The sequence below is a fragment of the Equus quagga genome, chromosome 18 (genome assembly GCF_021613505.1).
Source record: "Equus quagga isolate Etosha38 chromosome 18, UCLA_HA_Equagga_1.0, whole genome shotgun sequence".
Taxonomy (NCBI): domain Eukaryota; kingdom Metazoa; phylum Chordata; class Mammalia; order Perissodactyla; family Equidae; genus Equus; species Equus quagga.
In genome coordinates this window covers 15396038-15423729 of record NC_060284.1, presented here as the reverse complement: position 1 = coordinate 15423729, position 27692 = coordinate 15396038, and the positions used below count along the sequence as shown (strand labels likewise).

The 27692-nt window shown below is 37.1% G+C and overlaps 1 protein-coding gene across 3 annotated transcripts; it reads right to left on the bottom strand.

The window, feature by feature from the left end:
* Nucleotides 1-3702: 3702 nt before the first annotated feature.
* Nucleotides 3703-20183, bottom strand: IFI44 (interferon induced protein 44). Of its 3 annotated transcripts, none has more exons than XM_046645029.1 (9): nucleotides 20078-20183; nucleotides 19367-19833; nucleotides 15637-15673; nucleotides 14707-14902; nucleotides 14400-14549; nucleotides 9887-10058; nucleotides 9008-9108; nucleotides 7267-7513; nucleotides 3703-4782 (listed from the first exon to the last, which is right to left on the bottom strand). In XM_046645029.1, exons 2-8 carry the CDS (start codon nucleotides 19821-19823, stop codon nucleotides 7316-7318), a joined length of 1311 nt encoding a protein of 436 aa, XP_046500985.1. In that variant the 5' UTR covers nucleotides 19824-19833; nucleotides 20078-20183; the 3' UTR covers nucleotides 3703-4782; nucleotides 7267-7315. The 3 variants fall into 3 exon arrangements, with proteins under 3 accessions (XP_046500985.1, XP_046500986.1, XP_046500984.1); XM_046645030.1 differs by lacking the exon at nucleotides 3703-4782 and having other exon boundaries at nucleotides 6367-7513; nucleotides 19367-19490; nucleotides 19701-19833; XM_046645028.1 differs by lacking the exon at nucleotides 3703-4782 and having other exon boundaries at nucleotides 6367-7513.
* Between the last annotated feature and the right edge of the window lie 7509 nt (nucleotides 20184-27692).

Below are 27692 nucleotides of genomic sequence, written 5' to 3'. Positions count from 1 at the left end.
AAAAGTGATGAGAATCAGCATTTCTGTTTTGTTCCTGATCTTAGAGGAAAAGTTTTCAGCTTTTCAGTGTCGAGTATGATGTTAGCTTTGAGTTTGTCATATATGGACTTTCTTGAGGTACATTACTTCTATACCCACTTTATTGAGAGTTTTTATTGTAAATGCATGTTGAATTTTGTCAAACGCTTTTTCTGAATCTATTGAGATGATCATATGATTTTTATTCTTCATTTTGTTAATGTAGTATATCACATTGATTGATTTGCAGATGAACCATTTTTGCATCCCTGGAATAAATCCCACTTGATGGTGGTATATGATTCTTTTAAAGTATTGTTGAGTTTGGTTTGCTAATATTTTTTTGAGAATTTTTGCATCTCTGTTCATCATGGATATTGGACTATAATTTCCTTTTTGTGGTGTCTTTGACTAGTTTTGGTATTAGGGTAATGCTGGCCTTGTAAAATGAATTTGGAAGCATTCCTTCTTCAATTTTTTGGAATAATTTGAGAAGGATAGGTATTAAATCCTCTTTAAATGTTTGGTAGAATTCACCTGTGAAGACATCTGGTCCTGGACTTTTGTTTTGTGGGAGTTTTTAAATTACTGATTCAATCTCATTACTTATAATCAATCTGTTCATATTTTCTATTTCTCCATGATTCAGTCTTGGCAGGTTTTATGTGTCTAGGAATTTATCCATTTCTTCTAGGTTTTCCAATTTGTTGGCATATAATTTTTTGTACTAGTCTCTTATGATCCTTTGTATTTCTGTGGTGTCAGTTGTAACTTCTCTTTCATTTTTTATTTTATTTATTTGGACCCTCTTTCTTTTTTTCTTGATGAGTCTATCTAAAGATTTATGGATTTTGTTTATCTTTTTAGAAGACCAGCTTTTAGTTTCTTTCTTTCTTTCTTTCTTTCTTTCTTTCTTTCTTTCTTTCTTTCTTTCTTTCTTTCTTTCTTTCTTTCTTTCTTTCTTTCTCTTTCTTTCTTTCTTTCCTTCCTTCCTTCCTTCCTTCCTTCCTTCCTTCCTTCCTTCCTTCCTTCCTTCCTTCCTTCTTTCTTTCTTTCTTTCTTTCGTTCTTTCTGTGAGGGAGATTGGCCCTGAGCTAAAATTTGTTGCCAATCTTCCTCTTTTTGCTTGAGGAAGATTGTTGCTGAGCTAACATATGTGGCAATCTTCCTCTATTTTGTATGTACCACACAGCACGGCTTGATGAGTGGTTCTAGGTCTGCACCAAGGATCCAAACCCATGAACCCCACACCACCAAAGCAGAGCATGTGAACTTAACCACTATGCCACCAGGCCAGCCCCTCATTGATCTTTTCTATTTGTTTTAGTCTCTGTTTTATTTATTTGTACTCTGATCTTTATTATTTCTTTTCTTCTACTAACTTTGGGCTTTGTTTGTTCTTTTTCTCATTCTTTTAGCTGTAAAGTTTGGTTATTTATTTGAGATTTTTCTTGTTTCTTAAAGTAGGTCTGTATCGCTATGAACTTCCCTCTTAGAACTGCTTTAGCAGCATTCCATAGACTTTGGAAAGTTGTGTTTCCATTTTCATTTTTCTCAAATTATTTTTTTACCTCTTCCTTGATTTCTTTGTTGACCCATTGGTGGTTTAGTAGCATGTTTTTCAGTCACCATGTGTTTGTGTTTTTTCCAGTTTTCTTCTTGTAACTGATTTCTAGTTTCATACCACTGAGGTTGGAAAAGATGCTTAATATGATTTCAACACTTTTTAATTTATTTAGACTTGTTTTGTGGCCTAACATGTGATCTATCCTGGATAATTTTCCATGTGCATTTGAAAAGAATGTGTATTCTGCAATTTTTGGATGGAACATTCTGTATACATCTATTAAGTTCATCTGGTCTAATGTGCCCTTTAAGGCCAAAGTTTCCTTATTGATTTTCTCTCTAGGTGATCTATCCATTGATGTAAGTGGGGTACTAAAGTCCCTTACTCTTATTGTATTCCTGTCAATTTGTCTTTTTATGTCTGTTAATATTTGCTTTATAAATATTTAGGTACTCCTATGTTGGGTACATAAATATTTATGACTTTCATATTATCTTCTTGGATTGACCCTTCTATCATTGTGTAATGTCCCTTTTTGTCTTTTGTTATAGTCTTTGTTTTAAAGTATATTTTATCTAATATGAGTATTGCTACCTCAGCTTTCTTTTCATTTCCACTTGCATGAAATATTTGTTTGGGGCCTTTCGCTTTCACTCTGTGTGTGTCTTTAGATCTGAAATTAGTCTCTTGTAGGCAGCATACAGATGTCTTCTTTTTTAATCCATTCAGTCACCCTATGTCTTTTGATTGGAGAATTTGGTCCATTTACATTTAAAATAATTATTGCTAGGTATGTACTTATTGCCATTTTGTTAACTGTTTTTTGGTTGTTTTTATACTTCTCTGTTCCTTTCTTCTTCTTTGGTCTCTTCCCTGTGGCTTGACAGTTTTCTTTAGTGTTATGTTTTGGTTCCTTTCTCTTCATTTCCTTGTGTCTATTGTAGGGTTTTGGTTTACGGTCACCATGAGGTTCATGTGGATTGACCTTTATATGTAGCAGTCTTTTTAAGCTGATAGTTGCTTAAGTTCAAATGCATTCTAAAAGCACTACATTTTTACTCCCCCCACACATGTTTTTGACATCATATTTTAAACACCCTTTTATTCTGTGTATCCCTTAACTACTTATTGTAGTTATAGTTGATTTTACTATTTTTGTCTTTTAACCATAATACTAGCTTTTTAAGTGGAGGATCCACCCTCTTTACCATATATTTGCCTTTACCAGTGAGATATTTTTCTTTCATATATTTTCTTTTTTCTAATTATGACTTTTTCTTTTCTGCTTAAAGACATCCCTTTAACTTTTCTTGTAAGGCCAGTTTAGTAGTGATGAACTCCTTCAGGTTTTACTTGTCTTGGAATCTCTATCTCTCCCTCCATTCTGAATGATAATCTTGCCAGGTACAGTATTCTTGGTTGTAAGCATTTTTCTTTCAGCACTTTACATATATCCTGCCACTCCTTTCTGACCTGCAGAGTTTCTGCTGAAAAATCTGCTGATGATCTTATGGAGTTTCCCTTGTAGGTGACTAATCATTTTTTTCTTGCTGCCTTTAAGATTTTCTCTTTAACTTTTGGCTTTTTAATTATATGTCTTGATATGGATCTCTTTGGGCTCATCTTGTTTGGGATTTTCTGTGCTTCCTGAACCTGGACGTCTGTTTCCTTCCCCAGGTTAGCGACATTTTCAGTGATTATTTTTTCAAGTAAGTTTTCTCCCCCTTTCTCACTCTCTTCACCTTCTGAGACTTCTATAATGTGAATGGCAGTATGCTTGATGTTGTCCAAGAGGTCCTGTAAACTATCCTCATTTTTAATTTTTTTTCGTTTTGCTGTTCTGATTGGGTGATTTCCACTATTCCGTCTTCCAGATCACTGATTCGATCTTCTGTGTCATGTAATCTGCTATTGATTCCACCTAGTGTATTTTCATTTCATTTATTGTATTCTTCAGCTCTGAGTGATTCTTTCATTTTCTTTCTTTTTTGTATGAGGAAGGTTGGCCCTGAGCTAACATTTGTTGCCAATCCTTCTCTTTTTGCTCAAGGAAGATTGTCACTGAGCTGACATCTGTGTGAATATTCCTCTATTTTATGTGGGATGCCCCACAGCATAGCTTGACAAGCAGTGCTAGATCTGTGCCTGGGATCCAAACCTACAAACCCAGGCTGCTGAAGCAGAGCTTGCAAACTTAACTGCTACACCACCAGGCCAGTCCCTGATTCTTTCTTATATTCTCTAACTCTTTCTTGAAGTTCTAACTGTGTTCATCTACCTTCTCCTTAGTTAAGTGAACATCTTTATGACCATGACTTTGAACTCTTTATCAGACAAATTACTTATCTCTGTTTCATTGGGTTTTTTTCTGGAGTTTTATCTTGTTCTTTCATTTGGAACATATTCCTCTGTCTCTTCATTTTGTTTGACTTTCTATGAATTAGACGACATAGCTACCTCTCCCAATCTTGAAGGAGTTGCCTTGTTTAGGAGTATCCCACGTGTAGACTGCATGAACTGGGTGGCTTGACAAGCCAGCTGGCGTTGGAGTGGGCATAGATGGGGAGGCCTGGAGTGTGCCATGCCACAGCCACCCAAATGGGGTGGCTGGAGCTGGAGCTGGGGCAGGCTGGGAGCTCCCAGGAAATGCTGCACCAGGGCCACCTTGAGAGGATGGCTGGAGCTGGTGTGGGCTGGAGGCCCAGAGTACAGTGGATGGCTTTGACAGGCCAGCTGGAGCACCTGGACCATGCTCCTGTCCACACTATCAAGGTGAAGGAGGAACACAAAAATCAGCACTTGCCAGTGCTTCCAACCCTGGAGAGAGTTGCAGCAGTTCTCTACTCATTTGGCAAATGCCCTAAGGTCAGTAAATGGATTTCCTTCATGTATAGTCTAGGTGCCCTTTAAAGCACTATTTTTTTGCTGTGTTCCAATGTGGACAAGACTGCACATAGTCCCCTTAGTGATATTCTTCCCTACTGCAGGTCTTCACATTGAGGGTGGGATTCTCACTGATACCATGTCTCCATCTTTCCTATCAGTCTCTGTGTGGCCCTTCTATCACCTGTTGTGCAGAAGCTGTTCATTCAGCCCTCAGTTCTTCTTCAGGAGGAATTCCTCTCTATGTAGGTGTAGACTCAGTGTATCCATGAGAGGAGGTGAATTCAGGGTCTTCTACGCCACCATCGTGGACCCTATAATTCATTAAATTTTTAAGTGGAACTAAATATTTTTCAAAGTCCCTTTAAGAAGGATTGGCAATATCTATTAAAGCTAAAAATACATTAAATTTTTAAATAAAACTAAAAATACTCTATTACGCAGCAATTCAGTCCTAAATATATACCCAACAGAAATGTTTCCATATGTTCTCCAAAAGGCATGTAATGGAGTGTTTACAGTAGCACTATTTGTAATAACTAAACTACCAAAATGCCCATAAATGGTAAGATAGATGAGAATAAATTATCTTTATCTATGCGCAATGATACGAATCAAACAAATATATTATCACATGAAAGTCAGACCTAAAAATGTAACAGTGCCTAATACTATTTATATGAGGGATAAAAAGAGACAAGACTAATCTATGTAATTAGAAGTCAAAATAGTGGATATCCCAGATAATAACTAGACTGGGACACAAAAAGGACTTCGAGGATGCAGGTGATTTTCTGTTTCTTATCTGAATTCTAGTCTCACAGATTTGTTAAGTTTGTAAACTGTATTGAGCCATATATTTATGAACCATGCAGTTTTTGTGTGTCTACAGTACTTTAATAAGTAGCTTTTTTTAAATTAACTTAATTTTAGACTTCATAAGATTTTTTTGTATGAAACCTTATAATCTAAATGAGGAATTAGATATGAAAGTTCTCAAATCTATAAGATATATGTCATGCTGCCTCTCCAGATCAGTTAACCCAAGAGTGGCCATGTCCGTGATTAATGATCTTCTAATAATAATAAATCACTCTCCCTGGGCAAGTATGACCTAAGATGGGCTGACCATATTTCCTCGCTCTTTGGGATAGAGTGATTGTACTTGGGGGCAGGCATATGACTCAAGCTAGATCAATTGCAGTCTTTTTCTGGAGTATTTCACAACGAAAGTGGGAAAGGAAAGTCTTGTTTATTCTCAACAAGACTGAAAGAACGGAAGCTTGAAGCTTGAATTCAGATGGTTTAAGGTTTATCAAGAATGTTAGCCTGAGACAATGACAGCAATACGCAGAAAGAAGGAACCAGAGGAGTGTGTGCATGTTTGTGTATGTGTGTGTGTGTGTGTGAGAGAGAGAGAGATAATAGTTTTTGAGCAGCTTTTGAATCCCTAGGTTCAACCATATCTGAAGCCAATTTAACTCAATCCCAGCCTTTTCTGTGATTTGATTACTTGATCCAGTACTATAGTCCTCTTTTTCATTCATGTAGTTCAGGTGGAGTTTTGTCACTTTCTATCTAAAATAGTCATAACTGAGAGACTAATCAAACCATAGCCCCTTTCACTTTCAGTCCTGTGGAATTCGTTACTATTAACTGCCACAGCCTGGAAGAGGGGTTAGAATATGAAACAAAAAAATGGCTTAAGGTTAAAGAATACGACATTAACTGGGAACCCAAAGAGAATAAAATCGAGTACTTCAGAAGTAAAATAAAAATGCAAAACTAAGATGAAGGAGAAAAAGATGAGAAGATGCTGGCAATTCACATTAAAATAAACTTTTTCCAAAATCACACATACACACTCAAGTTAGACTCAAGTATTATGAAAAGAAATTTTAATTTTTTACAGAAACAAAACATAAGTCCGAAAGAAATTATGACTGTTTTTTCACAATAGGTGACTTTAAATCCTGTTGCTCCTAGTTATTTATAGGTATTAAAATTTTGTATGTGCATCTTCACTGCAGACATAAATAAAATATCCCCCTTCAGTTTCAGCTACTTCTCTTTTTCCTGTTTCCTTATTTCTCAATTTCACTCTTCGATGATAAGATAAAAATTAATAATATGCAAAGGGTTCACATATTTATTATCTTCTTTTGCACACTTGATAATTCCTTTCTCAGGAATCTCTGAGAAAAGATAAACAAAATATTCTTAATGGATTATTTAGGGATAAGCAACCAGAGGGAAGACGAACATTGGGCTACAGAGGTCTGAGTCAGCCCTGACTTTGGGAGTGCATGTATCACGAGGAACAGAAGAAATGGAGAAACCAAGAGAGCAGAATCAGGAAAGCAAAACTGGTAGTATGAGAGCTTCCCACACTGCATTAAGAGGGAGCCTGAGGAGGGATAGGTGTCAAAACAGTCAAATCAAAAAAGGTAAAAGCATGAGGTCCCAAGGAAGGGCAAATAATCAAAGATCACATCTGATCAGGAAAAATGCTGATCCAATCCAGTTCTAGATCCCAAGCAAAGAAGCACATTTTAAGGGAAGGGAGCAAGGATATGCTTGGGATGTTCAGACAGTGGGAATGGCAGAAGTGGATCATTTCAAAAATTTCATTTTAAAATAAGTCAAGAGGGAAGAGAAGTAGTACAGATGCCCTAGAATCTACCATAGGGGTAAAGAATCAGGAAATGTCAAGGGAAAAAAATGCATCCAGCCAGTGGCTTAAAGGGCAGGACTATTCACACGGCAACAACTTACAGAGACAGAGAACTGCCACGTACCCAATAGATTCAAGTGGGAAGTAGCCACGTAGCTGATGCCTTCAAGTTTCTACACCCCCAAAAGCATCTCCCTTGTTTCTTCAAGAGGCAAATCCTCCAGGAAGTCATCTGCTGCCCCCAGCATATGTCTCAGTGCAAAGAGGATCAGATTGTCCTTTAGAGGGTCCAGCTCCCACTCAGAAGTATAATTACTAACCAGCAAAATGTCAGAAAGAGGAAATCCAAGTGCTTTGTGAACGGCCTCCAGCTGCAATACAGAAATTAAAACTCAGAAATCTCGAGAGTTAAAAATACTATTCTATGCCAATATAAACTATGAAAGCAGTAACAAAAAAGTAGGAGCTTGCCAATACTTTTCTTGTTGGGAAAAATTGAGATAGAGATCTGGCCCAATTAAGTACTTTCTTAAAGAACCTCAAAAATCAAGCTCTAATATCACTGCTAATTTTCATTTAGAATACATGTAATAGATTCAACATGAATTAGAAATAAAAGGTAACTAATAGTTCTATATAAACTACTTTGAAATCAAAGCATTTTTAATACCATTACACCAAAGTCCATAATCTCCTTCAGTTTCCTTTTAAAAGTTATTCTCAGGATAAGTCGATTTTACTAGACTAGTTTAATGTTGATGTTTAATTCTAGCTTAAACTAGTTTATCTGAGAAGCTGGACTTCCTGGGTTCCAAATAGGGCTCTGTCCCCTCTTAGCACTGTCAATAAACATTGGCAAATGCTTTACTCCGTGTGTTTTCGTTTTATCGTCTATAAAATGTGGTGATGACTGTACCCATCCCATAGAGTTGTTATAAGCATTGAATAAGAAAAGCTATCTCATATTTAGTGCTCAACAAATATCAGCTATCATTACATCCTTCCAACTGATGATCCCACCTCTGGGTTCTTTTTGACTGCAATCTATTCTGCATACATGTGGCAGATTAATTTTTGTGAAGCTTAACTTTGGTCATATCACTACTCTTTCAAAAAATTGCTATGATTCCCCATAATGCATCTTATTAAGTCTCCTCATGCCAAGGTAACCTTCTCACTTCATCTCCCCCTGCAAGGATTCAGCCCTCCACTAAACTGAACAGCTCCATGCTTCCCATGCACACTGCCCTCTCCTGCGTTGATGTATTGACTGATGCTGTCCCCACGGCCTGAATTTTTCCCCCTTTTTGTTTCTTCACTTTCTGAAATACTCTGGCTCCTTGAGAGCCATTTCCTAGTGCCATCTCAGTAATGAAATTTTCCCCTATTGCCTTTAACACAATATTTTCCTCCTCTAAACTTTCAAAGCATTTTATTTTCAGTCTTTTCATGATATTTATCATATTCAATCATATCATATTACTTTTTCAACTTTTTCTTATCCCACTCCCCCATCCCCTCACCTCCACCTATAAAATTGTAAGCTTTCCAGTGCAGGGGAATTGTTTTAATTATCTGTGTATCTGATTAGAGGTTATCACACTGGCTCGATCGTTAAAGGTAATCAATAAATATTTCTTGAACTTAATTGAATTGAATTGTAATGAATGGAATTATCTGTATCGGTGTAAAGATAAATATATATTTAATTTTTAAAACTTGGGAAGTGAGTCTGAATTATCCAAGCAATTGTTTCAACTCTTCTTAAATTCAGTAAGTGTCTCTTTTTATTTTTATGCACAGTAATATCATGTGATTATAGTGGCATGCCCCAGAAAATGTTTACAAAGGGCGTCATTCTTTACCTGGGACTTCACAGGCGGACATCTGTATATGTCTATAAGGTCATCTTTTGTAATCAGATCCATGCTATCCACATGAGTGAGCAAAACCAAATGTACCAAACCTATGGCAAACAGATATATATTGCTTTTATTATTATAGACAGCATCAGCATTTTTTAATCAGCTATCAGTTATGCAATAGGCTATCTACGAAAAAATTTCAGAGATGTGGGAAGGTCCCCCAGCCCCCACAAAATGTTCCCCTGGACTAGAATTCTAACATAGAAAATTCCCTTCATTGCCTTCCATGGTAAAAATGAGGCTTCAAGTGAAACCACTTCTTGGAAAAGGCAACTAAAACTTATGCTACAATATTGTTGATTGATTTCATATCTTATACAAACAGTTGTGGTTTTGTGGAGACTAGAGAAAAGATCAAAGGGTTCTAGTAAACAAGATGGAGCAGAAGGGGACTCAAAGAGATAGGATGTGTCAAAGCATCACAAATAAACTGCTCCTATGTCACAATATTGGCGAGCACCTCCCTGCACACCACCCTTGAGAGATTTTCAATTTCAATCAGCAGGTAAATCAACCACTCCCTGCCTCTAACTTAATCAAAGTTGTGATAAACTAGCTCTTGGCCAAACAGAGTGGATAATAAAGCCAAGAAAAGCCAGCATGGGACACCCTAGTTTCCTAATCTTGTTTACCTTCTCCAAAGCCTTTGGTCACTTGCACAGAGTCATACAGCTAGTGAGTACTTGATTTGATTGAACCGTGCTGATGCACCAAAGAAGACTCACATACGTAATTTCTTAAATTCTTCATCCTGTCCAAAACTATTCTACAATATGGTCTAATCAATTTCCCATAGTAGTAAAGTGAAAGGAGACTCACCACACTCTATCAGCTTCCTTCGAACTCTTCTGATCTTTGCCACCATCTCATCAGAGAGGTATTCAATACAGTTGACATTGAACACAAATGCTGCACAATGAATTCTGTCTTTCAGCAATGGGGAGTCAACATAGTTATCATGACCTGGTGTGATTGGTTTCATGGGGTTAAACTGTAAGGTAAACAAAAAGAAACATATTAATTCAGTGAATATTTATCAGTACATACTATGTACTGGGCACCATGATAGTGAATGACACAGTGAACAAAAGAGACAAGTCGCTAATATTATGAGGCTAACAATCTGGTAGAGAACAAAGTCATTACGCAGAAGCCAGCAGTCCTTTCACCTAGTCAGGTAAAGCTTCCGCAAGAAGAGAACATGCAATCTGAGAGCTAAAATATAGAGAGAGTTAGTCTGATAAAGGCGATAAAGATACGGCAGAAAGAACTCTAGATAGAAGAAGCAACATGGGCAAAGGTAGAGGTGAGAGCACTCAGACAGAAATCTGGTATCATCAGGCAGAACACAAAGAGAAAAAGTGGTTCAAAATGAGATGCTGTTACTTGAACTAGCAATCCCTCTGCTGGGAGTTTGTCCCACAGATACACTCGCGAAAACATGAAATGATATATGTACAAAGCCAGTAACTTCAGGACTATTTGTAGTGGCAAAATTCTGATAGCTCAATAACATATAGTATTCTTTCACTGCTCCAAGAAAGGCGGAACCACAAATCTATAAGTATTTTCTTATATATTAAAAAAAGGAAGAAAACCATACATTTTTAATGGTTACTTATAGAAAGAGAGGAGAAATGTGTTTGAAGGGACACAGAAAGAAGATGAATTCTTTGAATACACCCTTTTTTGTAGATTTGGCTTTAGAACCATATAAATTATAAATATAAAACAAGATTAAATTTAAAAAGAAATTCCTAAATTAAATTAAACAAGTGAACTTTCACATCCAGTTGAGGTCATAACTATGCAGAGAAAAATCATTTCTGATTGACTTTAAAACACAGTAATTTGTATACTCTTACTGCTTGAGACACCCTAAAGACCATATAAAAAATCTGCTAAAATTTTTGAATCGTTTATAATTTTGATTGTGATTATTGATATTAAATATGATTATGATTAGATAGTTCACAGTAGCATTCGAGCTTTTATTCTGAAATTACAGTGAATATTATGTGAGATAAAACAAATGAGTTGTTACACGATATTCCGTCATCTCTTGAAAACACAGATTCTCTATTTGGGAGAAAGCAGACACAGATGCAAGACAGAAGAGACTAAGCAAAAACTGTCTAGGCTTGAATTTGAAGGAGGAGTTTCTGAATGAATGTACAACATATTTTACCATAAAAACATATCTTTTTTAGCTCTGTCCACTGAAAAGGGCAAAAACCAATGAGCAACCAAGTAGCAATGAACAATGCTATGAACCCAAGCCAAGACTTCTTAGAGAAATAACTGATTCAAAATCTGGGGCTGCAAACATACAAGACGTGGCTTGGATATCTAGTCATACCAGAAATCAAAGAATATAGGAGATGTTTAGATTCATGTCAAAAGGATTCAAGATCCAAATTGCAGAGGTTCCCTCTGGTCAAAGATGTTACATTTGACAATGGCATGGAGAAAAATTACAACAGATTGAAACACATCAACTATGTTCAATTCATGAGTTCATAATGATAATGAAATAATCACTAGTCACTACTGGCAGATACAAAGAAACCAAGTTATTATTTCAAAAATTCGTAAAAAAGGAAAAAAAAATCAAGCATACATCCTGTTTTTCATATATCAACTGTACCACTAAGTAATCAAATGTGCATAAGGGGAAGTTTCTCTTTCATATGTGAAATGAAGGAATGATAGAGATAGAATATCACTATTTTCACACTCTAATAAATAAATGGGTGCAGTATTGAACATTAATGAACACTAATATTAAAAAAGCAAGAAAATTCAAAATTGTGTGCCTCCTCATGGAAGAACACAATGCCATCTATGAAGCAGAAGCTGAGTCTGAACATGCCTCTAGAGTCAACGATCGATTTTTCAGGATACACGGAAAACTACATCAACAGATGCAAACAACAAAGATCAGACTATGGGGAAGTCTACAGAACAAACAACCAGATTTCTTAAAAACAAATTGCAAGGAGAAATGCCAAAAGAGATAGAGGCAGGATGTATAGGTTAAGAGAGACTAAATAGGCCTGGCCTGGTTGCCTAGTGGTTGGATTCTACGTGCTCCACTTCAGTGACCTGGGTTTGCAGGTTCAGATCCCAGGCCTGGACCTACACCACTCATCAGCCATGCTGTAGCAACAACCCACATACAAAATAGAGGAAGATTGGCACAGATGGTAGCTCAGGGCTAATCTTCCCCAAGCGAAAAAAAAAGGCCGAATAAATTTACTTGAACTATTTTTCAAACAAACTGTTGAAAAAAGATGTTTCTAACCTGCTTATAAGACAATTAGAAAGTTGAATATTGAGTGACACTTGATAAATTAAGGGACAATTATTAATTTTAGATGAGGTAACAGTATGGCTATGTTTATTAAAAGATACATATGTCCCTATGTATATAAATGTTTAGTCATTTATGGATGAGATGTTATGACTTAAATTTGTTCCCAAATAATACAGGAGAGGAGAAAGCCGATATATATAGATGAAACAAAACTGGCTATGAGTCAAAAATTTTGAAGCTGAGTAAATGAAAATTCATTAAATTATTTTGTCTACTTTTGTACAAGTTTAAAATTCTCTATAATAAAGGGTTTTTAAAAAAAGAAAAAGTATATTTAAAAATAAAGCTATGGCCAGCCTAGTGGCATAGTGGTTAAGTTTGCACACTCTGCTTCAGCAGCCTGGGGTTCACAGGTTCGGATCCAGGGCACAGACCTGGCACTGCTCATTGAGCCATGCTGTGGCAGCATCCCACGTAAAGTGGTGGGAGATTGACACAGATGTTAGCTCAGCAACAATCTTCCTCAAGCAAAAAAAAGAATATTGGTAACAGATCTTAGCTCAGGGTCAATATCCCTCACAAAAAAAAGAAAAAAGAAATAAAATAAACTTAACTAATTCTACAAATAACTCTATACTGAGGAATGAAAGAAACTTGCCTGAATAGAAAAAAAATGTGTTTCTGGATAGGAACACTAGATGTGTAAAGATGTAAATCAACTCTAAATACAAAATTTTAAGGTAATTTCAATCAAAGCATCAACAAATCAAACACAAACAAACAAATCAAGCACAAACAAACACACTTGGAAAAGTAAATGTGTGAAAATGGTCAACAACAAAAAAAAAACAAATGTGAGAAATGAATAATGAATATGACTTGTCCAGAGAGTTATCAAGACATAATTAATTGCTATGGTAATTAAAACAATTGAACAATATGGTAATGAAAGCAATATCATAAAGGTATTGATCAATACATCAATAGAACAAACTAGAAGATACAAAAAACATTCCCTATATTTGGTAAGGAGCAGTTTCAAAAGAAATTCAGTGAAAGATGTTGGCATATTTGACTATTCATTTCAAATAAGGTAAGCTAATGATTAATTCAAGATCTAAATTGTTTACAAAAAAGAATAGAAAGTCAAACAAAGGATAGACTAAAGTGGCTCTTCTCTTTAATCTCCCCCTTCCTCTTGCCTGGAACACTGACAGTGCTCAGCGTGAACATCTTGAGAGCGTGGAGACAAAAGCCACATGTCTTAGTCAGCTTGGACTGCTATACTGAATTACCATATTGAGTGGCTTTCACAATAAGCATTTATCACTCAGAGTTCTGGAGGCTAGGAAGTCCCAGATCAAGCGCTGAGAGATTTGGTGACTGGTGAGGGACCTCTTCCTGATATGTAGACAGCCATGTTCTTTCTATGTCCTCATATGGCTGAAAAAGCGATCACCTCCTTGTGCTTTTCTCACAAGGCCGCTAATCCCATTCACGAGGGCTTCACTCTCCTGACCTCATCACCTCCCAAAGGCCCCACCTCCTATGCCATCACATTGGGGATTAGGGCTTCAATATATGAATTTTGGAGGGACACAAACATTTAATCTTTATCATCCCATGCTGAGGATCTCAGAACAGAACAACAGGAGGACCCTTGAAATTAATAACCTCAGAGAGCTACCACATTGGCCCAAAGCTATTTACTTTCATGCTTCCTGTTACATAAGAAAAACTGTCTATTTGAATAAGTTGATAGTTTGTTTCACATAGCCAAAGGCAATTGAGTGTGTTTGAACATTCAGAGTTGTTATGACGCCAGTGATGTAAGAGTCCTTCAGGTGTTTTAACTCTTTGGAAAATAAAATATCAGAAAGGGACAAAGAATTTTAAACAAGTATAGTTTAAGAAAATAAATACTGAATCGCTGAACTAGAGCCTGATGTCGATAGTGGGCGGAAATAAACATTTTAATTATCTGTTATAACTTTTCAATGGTTAACCAAATCATACCTGGTATCTGTCAGAAACATGGCCTTTTAAGATCTGGGGTATGTCATCCATGCAAAGCCCTTCTTCTTCCTCACCCAGCCCCAGGGAATCACAGAGAATAAACGGCAAGGAGTTGCCATCCTTCTCATCCTTAATGGAATACGTCCTGTACTACAGAGGAGAAAAAAGTAAGTTTAAGAGTTTATTTTTTTGAAAACTGTAAATTGAGATGAAGTCTATATATAATGAAGTTTACCAGCAAAAGACTTTTCAAATCTAATTAACTCGAACAAAGAAGCGAAGGCTGAGTTACCTAGAACAGACTCACCTTCTGAGATATCCCGGTTGTATCAGAGCCCACCAAAGCCTGGTGCACTACACGGCCTTGGAAAACAGACTTCACTGAGTTGACAAAGCTAGACTTCCCAGCTCCAATCGGACCCAACAAAAGAATTCGTATTTGGTGAACCAGGTCTCCATACGGCTTATAAGTTCTCATGGAAGACCATAAACTCTCCCTGAGCCTGTTTAGACGAGATAATTTTAACAGTTGACTGAGATTATGTCGCAAGACTTTATCATAAATTTTCCTATAATTCATTTTCTTTTCTTATCTATCATTATTTATTTTTGATTAGTAGTTTACCTTCTTGTACAAAAGATGTGAAACCATCCTACCTCAAATCCTATTGTAAAAGAAGGAAAAGTAAAAATAACGCTTTTAACTAAAGCCAATCAGACACAAAACCTTTCAGATTTAAGTAACCAGATCATATAAACCTAGGAATAAATATCAACTATGCTAAACATGAAGACGAATTATCAGTAATAGACTTCAAAAACCACAGCAAACGTGTGACTTTTGAAGTTTATGGAAGTAGACCATTTCTAACATGTTCTTGAAACTCAAGATAGGTATTTTCCACCTGCCAACCATCCCTTCCACAGCAATTTCCTAAAGTAGTTAAAGCTGTCAATGCAAGAATTCTAAGCAAAAATGTAGACAGGCAGCCAAAGAATTATTTTCCTTCAAGTATATAAAATATTAGAAATGTCTTCACCCTTCTCAGAATTCTTTTTGTTTTAACATTACCATTACCAAATTGTTTTATGATTATAGGTATAGTTATACTTTCTTCCTCATGATCCACAAGTTATCTGTTATAATTTGTGCTACCAATTTTATTGAACAGAATTTGTAATCGAATAAGTCTAAGATAATGAACAGAACAATAGAACATTAAAAACATTGACTTACTCAGTGACCTCTTCCATCTTCCTTTTGTTCAATATATCTAGGAAAATAATCAAAGAATAATGAAGATTGCAAGTTGTTGAATGGCTGACTGAATGAATGTCAATGAACTCACTAGGGAAAAATACCAAAATAGTCTTTCCAGGAGAACAGTGCAGTATAATGAAAACCAAGTGGTGAAAATTGTGACAAATCTCCTTAGCATCATCCCATTTGAAGAGTCAAGAGCTAGAGGCAAGGTGGGCACTTCAAGACTATAGTGTCGGCAGACCTTTTCTCACCCAATAACTCAGAAGTCGTGCATGGCTCACTCCAATACGGGAGATGAGGGCTGGGGACTTTTCTGAATCAGAGAAGCAAGGCATAGAGGCATGGACAGGCCATGGAAAGACTGGGAATACTCTAAGATTATTTTCCCTCCACAGCCCAATAGGTCAAAAAGGGATAATATGCAGAGACACACAAACGAAAAAACCATAGGCACCAGATTTTCTCCAAAATCTGCTACCAACAAATGGGGCTCCTGGAACTTTCAGTCCAATTGATTTTCTTCTTGGCTCCAGATGAGAATGTAGGACTCGTACCCAGCCAATCAGAGCACAGTGAGTGATCCAGGGGTGGGCTGAGAACTTCATTTGAACCAATGAAATTCAGGCTCAGAATTCTTTTGTTTCTTGGGAAGAAATACTCTTTTATGGTGAATTTAAAACTGAAAGGATTCGGTGCAGTGATGCTGGCAGTTCGCTAAACTAAAAAAGAATATTGTGTGGAACATTTACAAAGATGACTCAATGCATGGTTACAAAGAAAACTTCTTTAAATTACCAAAAGTAGAAATAGTGAAGGCTGCAGTCAATTACTACTGTATAATAAAACTAGAAAAGAACAAGTGTAAACATAGAAAAATGCAACCTTTGGGGATTTTGTGAAGCACTCTCTTAAAGGACTTTAATACACAAAAGGAAATTAAAAAATCACAATTGTAAATACAGAGAAAATAACAATATAAACACTCTATAGCAACCTTATGATAAAAGTATATTTCACTAATAACAGGAAAGAAAGCTTTGAAAATAGAAAACAGGAACAGAAAACAATAAAGGAACAAACTTAGAAACGTAAGAAGGAATTAACAAAAATACAAAGACAAATTTTATAAATTGGAAAAAAGTATAAATTAATATAGTAGCTGATTGGTTTAAAATGTAAAATAGATAAATTACCAGCTAGTCTAATCAAAGAAAACCAAATTCTCAAAATGTCATACCACAGCTCACATACCAGAATGGTTACATATTGTAAAACCAGTAATAAAAAGTTTTGGGAAAGATTTAGAGTGATGGAAACTCTCATTCACTGCTTGTGGTAGTACAATTGGTATGTGATTATATTGGAAAACTTTGTCAGCATCCACTGAAGTTGAACATACACATACTAGATGACCCAGAAATTTCATACTCATATTCTTTGAAAAATATGTATATGCATGAACCAAAAGACATGTACAAGAATGTTTATAGCAGTATTATTTGTAATAGCCCCAAACTGGAAAACCCAAATGTCCACCAACAGTGACTTGATTTTTTTAAAAAAGCATGATAGAGTCATTACAATGGAATACTATATGAAAATGAAAGGGAATAAATAACTGCTACTTATAATAATGTGGATGAATCACTGGGGAGGTAAGATTTACAACTGCTGTCCTGTGATGCAGTCACTCACTTCACCAGGTAAAACTTTCAGGGAAAGAAAGAAAAGTGACCCAGCCTAATTTCCTTATAAATATGCTAATACTCTTACCTCCTGCTAAATAGACTAATGATGTTTGCTGCAAGGAAAGTATTTATCTCTTGAACGTCCCTATTAGGATGTTCCTGGCTAAGAATTACTTACAATAAATAAATCCAGATTTTATGGATTTATGAGGCACATCTTCCTGGGAAATGTCATGTAAGCTGATTGTCTTAGTTTGCTCAGGCTGCCATACAAAATATCATGGACTGGGGGGCTTAAACAACAGAAATTTATTTCTCACAGTTCTGGAGACTAAGAAGTCCAAGATCAAGGTGCTGGCAAGGGAGGTTTCACTCTGAGGCCTCTTCTCTTGGCTTGTAGGTAGCCGCCATCTTGCTGTGTGCTCACATGACCTCTTTTTGTGTGTTTGTGGGGAGAAAGAAAGACCTCTCTTGGGTCCCTTCTTATATGGACACTGAATCCTGTTGAATTAAGGCCTCACTCTTATGACCTTATTTACCTAAATTAGTTCTTTAGAGGCCTCATCTCCAAGGAAGGACACATGCGGGGTTAGGACTTCAACATAGGAATTTGAGGCAGACACAATTCAGTCCATGGCACTAGCATATAAATGTTCCATAACCTAACCACTCTTCCATATGTCAGGTGGCCCACAAACTTCATTTAAAAACCCATCTGTTGTTCTTAGCCAGAAAGCATATGTCTAATATGAGAAGAAGGGATATAGGAGCCTCACAGAATATCCTAGAACACTTTCTGTCTTCTTTGAGACTTTTGATTGCCTTTATCCTTGAAGTTATTAGTAATACTCGATACTGGGTAAGATGTCTGATTTGTAGAGATCTGATTTTATAATCCAATCTCTTGTGTTAGCTCAATCTCTCAAACATAATAGTGAATGAAAGAGGCCAGACACATAAGAGCACATACTTTGGTATGGTTCCACTTACATAAAGTTAAAAAATAGAAAGTAGTAATTAATGTTGATATGAGCCAAAATAAATAAGTGAATCTGGCCTTCAGTTTTTCACAGCAACATCAATGCTGTGGAAACATTACAACATCCCCCCCAAAACAAATGTGATCCAAGAATTGTGTACTCTTATAGTCATTTAAGTATAAAGACCACAAACAATTAGTTTGCAATATGCAAATACTCAAGGAATATTATTCCCAGAAGCTCTTCTTTTAAATGGATAGATATAAACAAGTGTTTCATAGAAGAAAAGTAAATGGCCAATACACATAGACTTCTTAGTTATCAGGAATGTGTAAAAAAAAAAAGGAGAAATCATCTTTTGACCATCAAATTGGCAAACATTCTAAATATTGAGAATATCAAAGATTGGCAAGGATACAGGGAAATAACATTTCTATACCACTCTTGGGGATAGAATTAGACACTGGAAGCTTTTGAAATGTGTCTTTCAAAATGCAAATGTACGCAATCCGCAAACAGCAGTTCCACGGCCAGAAAGTTACTATAAGGAAGTATTTTTGTGCACAATTATAGGTATACAGATATTTCAGGAGCATTGCTTACAACAGCAACATTGGAAACAATTTAAATGCTTTTTAGTAGGAAAATAAGTAAATTAGTTTTAGTCTTTTGATATAAAGGATACAAAGGGAAACTGCATCAGAAAGGACCCCGTACCAATCAAGTGAACATCAAGCTCTGGTTTCTCTGCAAGAGAGTCTCATAGTCTTCAAGTTTTCTTCTCTCCTTCTCTCTTTTCCTTCCACCCTTCCTTCTCCTCCCCTTCTCCTTTCCCCACACAAACACATTCCAGAAAACTCTGTATATACTACTTTGATTGTGTCTTAGCAAACAGTTGGTGGCCAGGTTCTGTCTGGGCCAACTGGAGAAAAGAACAAGTGTAAGAGACGTTTTTCCTTCAGAGCTGAGTCAGCTTTAACCCTCCAAACATGCAAGCGAGAACTCTATAGCATAGGCCTGTCTGGTTAAACCTACCTTCACATCGAAAAACTTCACATTCCTCAAAGGAGATACTTTCACATTGAAGTAATCCAAGTTCTTTACTTGTATTTGCACTTATATGCAACTTTCTTCCCGTTAGATCAATGCCAAATTCATACTTCATTTGCCGGTGCCGTCCAGTCCATGTAACAAACAACATAGATGGTACACAGAGTTTCATTTTACATTCCAGAATTTTAGTCTCTTGTAAGGCAAAAAGGGTAATGAAACTTGTCTTTCCTTCCTGGTAACCCTCCTGCATAAATGCCCCAGTAACATGATCTTTACTATAAATCACTGTCACAGTAGGTCCTTGATTACTGCATACCTGGAGCAAATGTTCAAGGGAAAATTTATGGACACTAGCTTTATAGAGAAGGTTAAACTTTCCTCCAAAATGATTTTGCAGAATCTTCTCTTGCATCCATGTCAAACAAGTTGTCACTGCCATACTTCTCAATCTAGTGGAAAATAAAATACATTTTCCATTAAATATTGAAAAACAGATAATATATACTGTCTCAAAGCTTGTATTTATGCCTCTTATTTCCATTACACACGAAATGAGTAAATAGAGGGTGAATACCTAGCAAGAAAAATCATTAGCTAGTTTTTCTTTCTAAATGATTATTTTTAAAAAAAAATTTTTTTAAAGACTGTTGTTTGCTAGTGGCTAGGAAAAGCAGAAAGGAGCAAGTCGTTTACCTGTTTGTAGGATCTGCACAAGGGCTGAAGCTGAGAGCAGCTGCTCTCTCTGGACAGCTAGGCAGGCATCAAAGTAGGAGCAGAAAATTCTTCAGCAACCTCGAGGCTTCAGAGATTCTGAGAAAAGGAAACTGAAACTAAGTGCAGCCCAGCCCACTAGCAGTGTGCCAAATTCCCGGGGACCGTAAACTTATCCGGCTATTTTATTGTTTTTAACTGAAGTGTAGTTGGCATACAAGATTATGTTAGTTTCAGGTGTACATCATAGTGATTTGATATTTATATACATTTATAACCATAGAAAGTTATTACAATATTATGACTATATTCCTTACACTCTGTATTATATCCCAGTGACTTATTTCTTGTATAACTGGAAGTTTGCACCTCTTAATAGCCTTCTCCTATTTCAACAAACTCCCCACCCCGCTGTCCTCTGACAACCACCAGTTTGCGTTCTGTGTCTATGAGTCTGTTTCTGTTTGTTCACTTGTTTTGTTTTTTAGATTCCACAATGTTAAACAGTAAAATCATACAAAAATATTATTGGAAGAAACAAGGAATTAAAGTTAGAAGAAAGAAAACCTAACAGCTCACTACGTTTTTTTAAGTGACTCTTTAAAAGACGTTTTCTTTAAGGAAAATTCAGTCAGTGTCTATATATGGACATACAGAAAAGCACTGTCTATTCTAACTCCAGGACACATCTCAAATTCATCCGTTTCTCCTGATCTCTGCTATCAATTTATTCTAAACCAACATATTTCCTTACGTAGGTTGTTAAAATCATCTCCTAACTGGTCCCGCTGCTTTTTGGCCTGCCCCCTCTCCAACTGATTCTCCTTAACACAGCCAGAATCAACTTCACTTCTAAAATATAAACTCAATCGTGTAGATTTCACACTAAAACCCCTTCTCTGACTTCGCATTGCTCAGTCACAATCTTGTGTCCAATAGGCTGGACGCAACTAGTAGATTTGTTTTGTAGAGTTGACACAACTCTTTTTCTTTTTTTTTGAATTTTAAATTTGAATGCTTTTATATCATTAGGCATCCACTCTTCAGTCCCCAATTGTCCCTCACGAATCCCCTATTCCTGGTTCTGACAAATTTCAATTACCTGCCTGGCCCAAAAAGGCATTTAAGTTTTTGATATTATTAAAAAACAACGGCAACATCAAATAAAAATATTTGAAGCAGCTTTGGGGTATTACTTACCTAGATAAAAAAATACCAGAAGTTATTATATGCTTACTATTTGCCAGGCTCTTTCCATGTATCTCATTTATTCATTTCAATAACCTTACGAGAAAGATACCAATATTATCTCCAATTATCACATAAATAAACAGAATTTTGGAGTTAAATAATTTGCTGAAGGTCACTCTGCTAATAAATTGCAGAGCCAAAATTTGAACTGTAATCTAAGTGAAAAGAGAGGGATGGTTTCACAGGTACCTACATTTGTCAAAACTGATCAAATTGTATACTTTCAACACATGAAATTTAATGTATTTCAACTACACTTTACTATATCTGTTAAAAATAAAGGCTAAACTTTCCAAACAATATATTATCCTGTTTTCCCATGTATTGTAAGGAAGTTTGTAATACCATTAAACTGCCTGGCCACTGTTCAAGAGCAATGACATATATAAATATATTTAAGTAACGTATTTCATTAATATGAAAATGAAAGTGTAAAAATAACATTGAAAAGATCACTGACCTTCCACTTGAATAGAAGCTCCTTTCCCAAAGTCATTAGTTATCTAACTCCAGTATCTCTAGCTATGCAAGAGAAGCTTCCTATTTGTGTTGTAAACTATATTTACTTCATTGATTCTTTCTTTCACTAAATATTTATTGAATACCTGCTATGTGCTTCTACTGTTCTGGAGACTAGGGGGATAGCAGTAAACAAGACAGGTAAAGTTTTGCTCTCATGAAGCTATGTTCCTCTCTGGAAGTCAGGCAATCAAGACAAATGTCATCCAGGGAAAAGTAATACGAGGAAAATAAATTCGAATAAGAGGAAAAGGAGTGGTGAGGGAAGATGTCTGCCACTTTAGATCACATGATCAGGGAGGGTCTATCTGATGAGATGACACTGGAGAAGAGACCTAATGGAGTGAGAGAGAGTGCCATGGAAACATCTAGAGGAAGGGCGTTGTAGGCAGAGAGAAAGGCAAACACAAACAATCTTGGATGGCAGTTTGTTGCAAGAGGAGGCCAGTTTGTCAGGGAGGTTTGAAGAATGATGTCAGTGATCACTCTGGTAAGAGGAAGAGTATAGGAGAGCCAGAAGGCTATTGCAATATAATGTGAGAGATGGAGGTCAGGTAGACCAGAGTGATAGTGGTGGAAGTAGTGAAAAGTGGTCAGTTCAGGATGTCTTTAAGGATAAAAGAAAGTCAAGAGAACTTATTGCTGGACTGGATGGAGTGGGGAGGGGGCACGGATGAAAGAAAAGGTAGAACTTAGTATGACTCCAAGGATTTTTGATTTGAGCACTGGGTAAATGCTGAAGCCATCCATTGAGATGAATACACTGAAAGAAAATTTCTTGAAAGGAAACCAAGTATTCTGTCTTATACTGAAATCTATAAGTGCATAAATAATATAGGCAGTTGGGAATATGAGATCAAGGAGCAGAGAAGGAGGTCAGGGTTGGACATTAAATTTGAGAGTTATCAGCATATAGATGTATTTAAAGCTACAAGTGAATTTCAACTAATCAGACCCATCCTATGGACCAAGGCCTGCCTCTCCCCCAACATTCAGAGGACATAATTATTAAAAGGCTCCAACCACAAAGACTAAGGAAATGTGGCCAGAAAAGCAAAGAAAAGCCAAAAGAGTGAGTCATTCCAGGAGCCAAGTGATGAGCTGCATGAAATGATAGAGCTCTTTCCTTCAAAGCCTCCTCCGTTTACACATCTAGAAAGACTTTCTTTCTGAGGAGCTAAGAATTTGAGGGATGGTCTTGTCTCACTGTGGGGAGAGGGCATTTGGGTAGTGGAAAAAAGCTTCCTGCGATGAAAATGCTGGGAAGTGCTAGATGTGAGAATGTAGCTCTGCTGTGAAAAAGGAGTAAAACGTCAGAGTAGCGATCTTCAGGAAGCTGAGTTACATACTGCAGTCTGCTGCTAAAGCAATCCAACGGTGGCTTCCTGCCCTGGTCACAATGAATCTTCAAGGCTGAGCAGTTCCATTTCCCTTTTTCATGTTCAGTGAAGAAGACCTCTTACCAAATTCCCTTTTGTTTTTCTCATCAGCGTCCACTGCTTTATAGGCTGTGAGACGTAAAGACATTGAAGCTGACTCGAGCAGAGAAGCATGGGAAGATTTCGGAAAATTGTGATAGAGGAGGAGCAGTCTCAAGCAGAGCACAGTGGGTAATACACTAGGCTTCCAGAGATCAGTAAGTGTTAAGCACAGTGTCACCACCATCTGAACACCTTCTAGGATCAGGTCCTACTGCTTCCTGACAGGCTCAGAAGAGCTGGAGATCCTCTCTTTTTCCGTTTTGAAGACTACCTCAAGCTCTCAGACTGGAGCAGAGGGTCTAACATGGTATGGCAAACAGCTGTTAATTCAGTAAGCACACTGGGAATCAGGATAATATTTGACAAATTCCCTGTATCTTCAATTGAACTGAAATAACCAAGGCTTAGCTCTTTAATAATAAAGAAACAAGACGTAGAGATGGGAGGAGAGATCATTTGGTAGTTTATACTTACCTCATATTCTTTCAAGAGATATGTAGGATTAGCACTTATTGAGACTCAATTTCAAACCTGCCCCCCCCCCACATACACACACAAATAATCCAATAACTTAGGTAGAACTTGCTCATAAATTTTGTTATTTGAATAAACCTGGACCTTCCAGAAATTCATATTCTCAGCTCTCCTTTCCTTGAGACTTTGGAAAACATAGATGCTCCATATGAGCTCAGAAGTGTGATATGTCTCATCTAAAGACCTGTGTTGGCGTTCTTCCTTCCATGCTTCTACTGGTCCTTTCAGTGTTGAGGACTCAGCCCCTATGTTGGGAGCATTCAGAGTGTCTCAGCTCTGTATGAAGTGGGTATGCACCAACTGTTCAGACAGCCTTAGCTCAATTTCAGAACAGAGATAGGCCCTTCTGTTGGATAATGTATAGATGGCTGTCAGACTATTATTAATGAAAGACCCACAGGCCACGTTGACAAGACTGACATATAATATTTCTTCTCTACCAAGTGAGGTGTGGGGCTTCCTCAAATGGGGATGAAGACTGCGGAAATGTTGCCTGGATTTCAGGCAGTGTCCTAGCCCCAACTCTGTCACATGGTGCTCATAATTCCCCCTATGCCGACCGCACCCTTCCTCTTGGTCCCCCCAATTATGTTCCCCTCTTATACTTCTACCAGATTTATGTCCAATTTCTCTTCCCTCTTCCTTCTCAGGATGGGTGATTATCTTGCAGTTTCTATAGAAATGGGAAAGTAGACAGCTTTCCCTCTATTACCTTTTTAATCCATAGCAATTCTGTAAATTCGATGTCAGATTCTTTCATGGCCTAGACTCCCAAGGGTCTACTCTGGAAGTCAAAAAGTCAGAACATTGCGTCAAGGATTTTTTCACTCTCTGATTTAAACAATCTTCTCAGGAGGACAATGTGAGCGACTCTGGGAAATTGAATAAGAGCTATATACAAAGAATTACAGAAAAAAAATATCAAAATTGCTATTTTAAGAGGTTGTCTAGCTATATGTGGCATCCATTTGAAATATCTGAAATCTTATAATGCAGATGAATTACCTTTTTTTCCTCCTTGAACTCTTCGGTTGTGGAGACTTGACAATCCCCTCTCTATAAATCTAACACTAAGAACAGAACCACTGGTTATCTACCAGGCAGAACAGAGTCTCATACACGTAGAACACCATAAATGTATTTATCATGGTATGCTTATTTAAATTGTAGTAGTCCATTCACATTCGAAATACTTCCACGACACAACACCAAAATGGAACAGAAATGAGCTCAGAGGCTTAAATATATATTTCCTTGCATTTTTCTTTTTGTCAGATAGGCATTACCATAAAATGTGTGATAGAAATTAATTGTCTAAAAACCAAACCAAAGTGATTATTTATACAGCATTGTTTAGCACAACTTGTCTCCGTCCCCACCCCCATCCCCAATTTCTGCAATCTCTACCTGCAGTTTTGCTTACACTGTCATTTCTGTCCTGAAGCCTGGAACATCTTGAACATATTTGCGTGAGCTGTGCTGGAGAAAGAGGTGGGGACATCCACAGGATATTGGCCATAATCCTAACTTTATTGTCTGTGTGACCCCAGTGGTCTGCATTTTCTCCAACGCCAGAGTAAGATTTTGCAAGGGTTACAATTGGTATGCAAGTTTCCTTCTTACTTAGACTGATGGTAAAAATCAGATCTACTTACTGTCGTCCACAACTTGGCCCAGATACTCATCACATTAGGGATGGAATTTGGGGACTTTCAAATTCCCACAGCTTTTAAGGACACCATGAAGACTTCGATCAGCCTTGCCATCATACAGCTACTTCAGCATTAGGTTGAGTTTTGTCGCTAAAAGATGATTACTCGTCAGCTGATCTCTGAAGCTTCTGGGGCCCACTTGGGTCCCCCAATCAATTTTGCCATTTTAGTTATGGACTTGGCTTTTTTACGAAGAAGCAATATGATAATCTTTAGTCTTCTAAAGAAACCGCAGGCTTACGTATCACCCACCATAGCTACCCCACTTGGTATTTCATTGAAGTGAATGCTGAGTGAGTTTGTACAATGCTACAGACTTCTAACAGAAAGAATGCCACTTTTTTTTTTACTTGTTTTCAACTTTATTAAGATACAATTGACACATGACATCGTGTAAGTTTAAGGTGTTCAACACGATGATTTGATTCACATATATATTACAAAATGATTACCACATTAAGGTTACTTAATACCTGCATTGCCTCAAGTAACTACCCTTTTTATATGTTTGGTGAGAATAATTAAGTTGTACTCTCTTAGCAACTTTCACATATATCATAGCGTGCTATTAACTATAAACACCATGCTGCACATTAGATCCCCAGAACTTATTCCTCTTATAACTGGAAGTTTGTACCCTTGACCAACATCTCCCTATCTCCCCCAGGCCCTGACAATCACCATTCTACTCTGTTTCTATTAGTTCAGCTTTTATAGATTCCATATATAAGCGAGATTATACCGTATTTGTCTCTCTTTGTCTGACTTATTTCACTTAGCAGAATGATCTCAAGGTCCTTCCACGTTGTCTCAAATGGCAGGATTTCCTTCTTTTTGTGGTTGCATAATGTTCTTTTATGCATATATACCACATTTTCTTTATCCATTCATCTGCCGATGGACACAGGTTGAGAAACGGTCACTTTTTAATGCACAACCCGACCCACCCACTCACCTTGCAAAAGCTCTTCCACAGATACTTAAACTATCTTGGCAACACCCCTCCCACTTTAGGATGATATTCTACCTCCAACAACACTTAAGTTTCACCCATTAAGGCCCTTAGCACTATTTTGCTAAGAAATATTTTAGTGACTCAGGTTGGACTGTACATCTAGCTCAGTTGTAAATTATGTAAAGTGTCAAAAATCCTGAATGGCACCTAAAATGTGACAGAGTGCTAAGTCCCACTCTCTCTCAGGATGTTAGGGAAAGATCAGCAGAATCTACAAATTCAGGGAAGGTCCTCTCTCAGATGAAAGAAAGCTTTCTCCCTTTTTGGAAGCCCGTCTCACCAATCTTTTCCAACCTAGATTCCAAATATACATTTAACTCAACTAAATACTTAAGTGTTCCCAAAGCAGTATAGACCCAGAAGAGTAGGAGTTTTGACATCATTTTTCTAACACTGTCCTTTTTAGTACAAAAAGGGGAATTTAGCCTCAATACTTATGCTCTCTAACGACGTTGGTTCACCTGAACAGCCCTTCATTGTTTCTCTTGATCTCTCTTTTACTCCTCTTTTTTCTTTCAAGGTCTCCATCTCCTTCATAAGTGTACTTCATGCTACTCACTCAAATAGAGTATAGACGTTCCACCTTGAATCTAACTTTGCATCTGGAAAAACCTTCCTCTGCCTAGATTTTTGCTGGCTCCAACCTGGGCAAGGATGAGTTATGGCCCTATAGATGGTGAGGACAATGGTGCGTCTTCGATCACTTTCAGTCTCTCCCAACCAACAATGGTGGTGCCTTTCATTTTCCCTGGATCACATGGAGATAAACACACCTTACTTTTGGGACCTGTTGCCCCCTACATCCATATCATTACCATCCTGGCTGCCAATCCACTTTTGTACCCAATGTCTTCTTCTGGCTCCTCTCCTTAATACCTATGACTATTCTATTCCTAGATCTTTTTTAAAGACCCTGTTCATCTCTTCCAATGAACCATGGTTCTGGACATTCCTTTGAGCACAGCTTCACCTGCAATTTTGCTTTAGGAAATATTCCTTTTCCCATAATTATCCCTAAGATGTTCTTGCCTTTGTAATACCCAGGACTTGTCAAAGAAGACAACAATTTGGATTAAAAGTAAATG

Excerpts from the sequence above, each read along its gene's own strand:
- IFI44 (XM_046645029.1), bottom strand. The coding sequence starts at position 19,823 with ATGGCAGTGACAACTTGTTTGACATGGATGCAAGAGAAGATTCTGCAA. Across the intron at positions 15,674-19,366 it reads TGAAGTTTTTCGATGTGAAG|ATATATTGAACAAAAGGAAG; the intron begins GTAGGTTTAACC and ends TTATTTTCCTAG. Across the intron at positions 14,903-15,636 it reads AAGATGGAAGAGGTCACTGA|GCTCAGGGAGAGTTTATGGT; the intron begins GTAAGTCAATGT and ends TCGTCTAAACAG.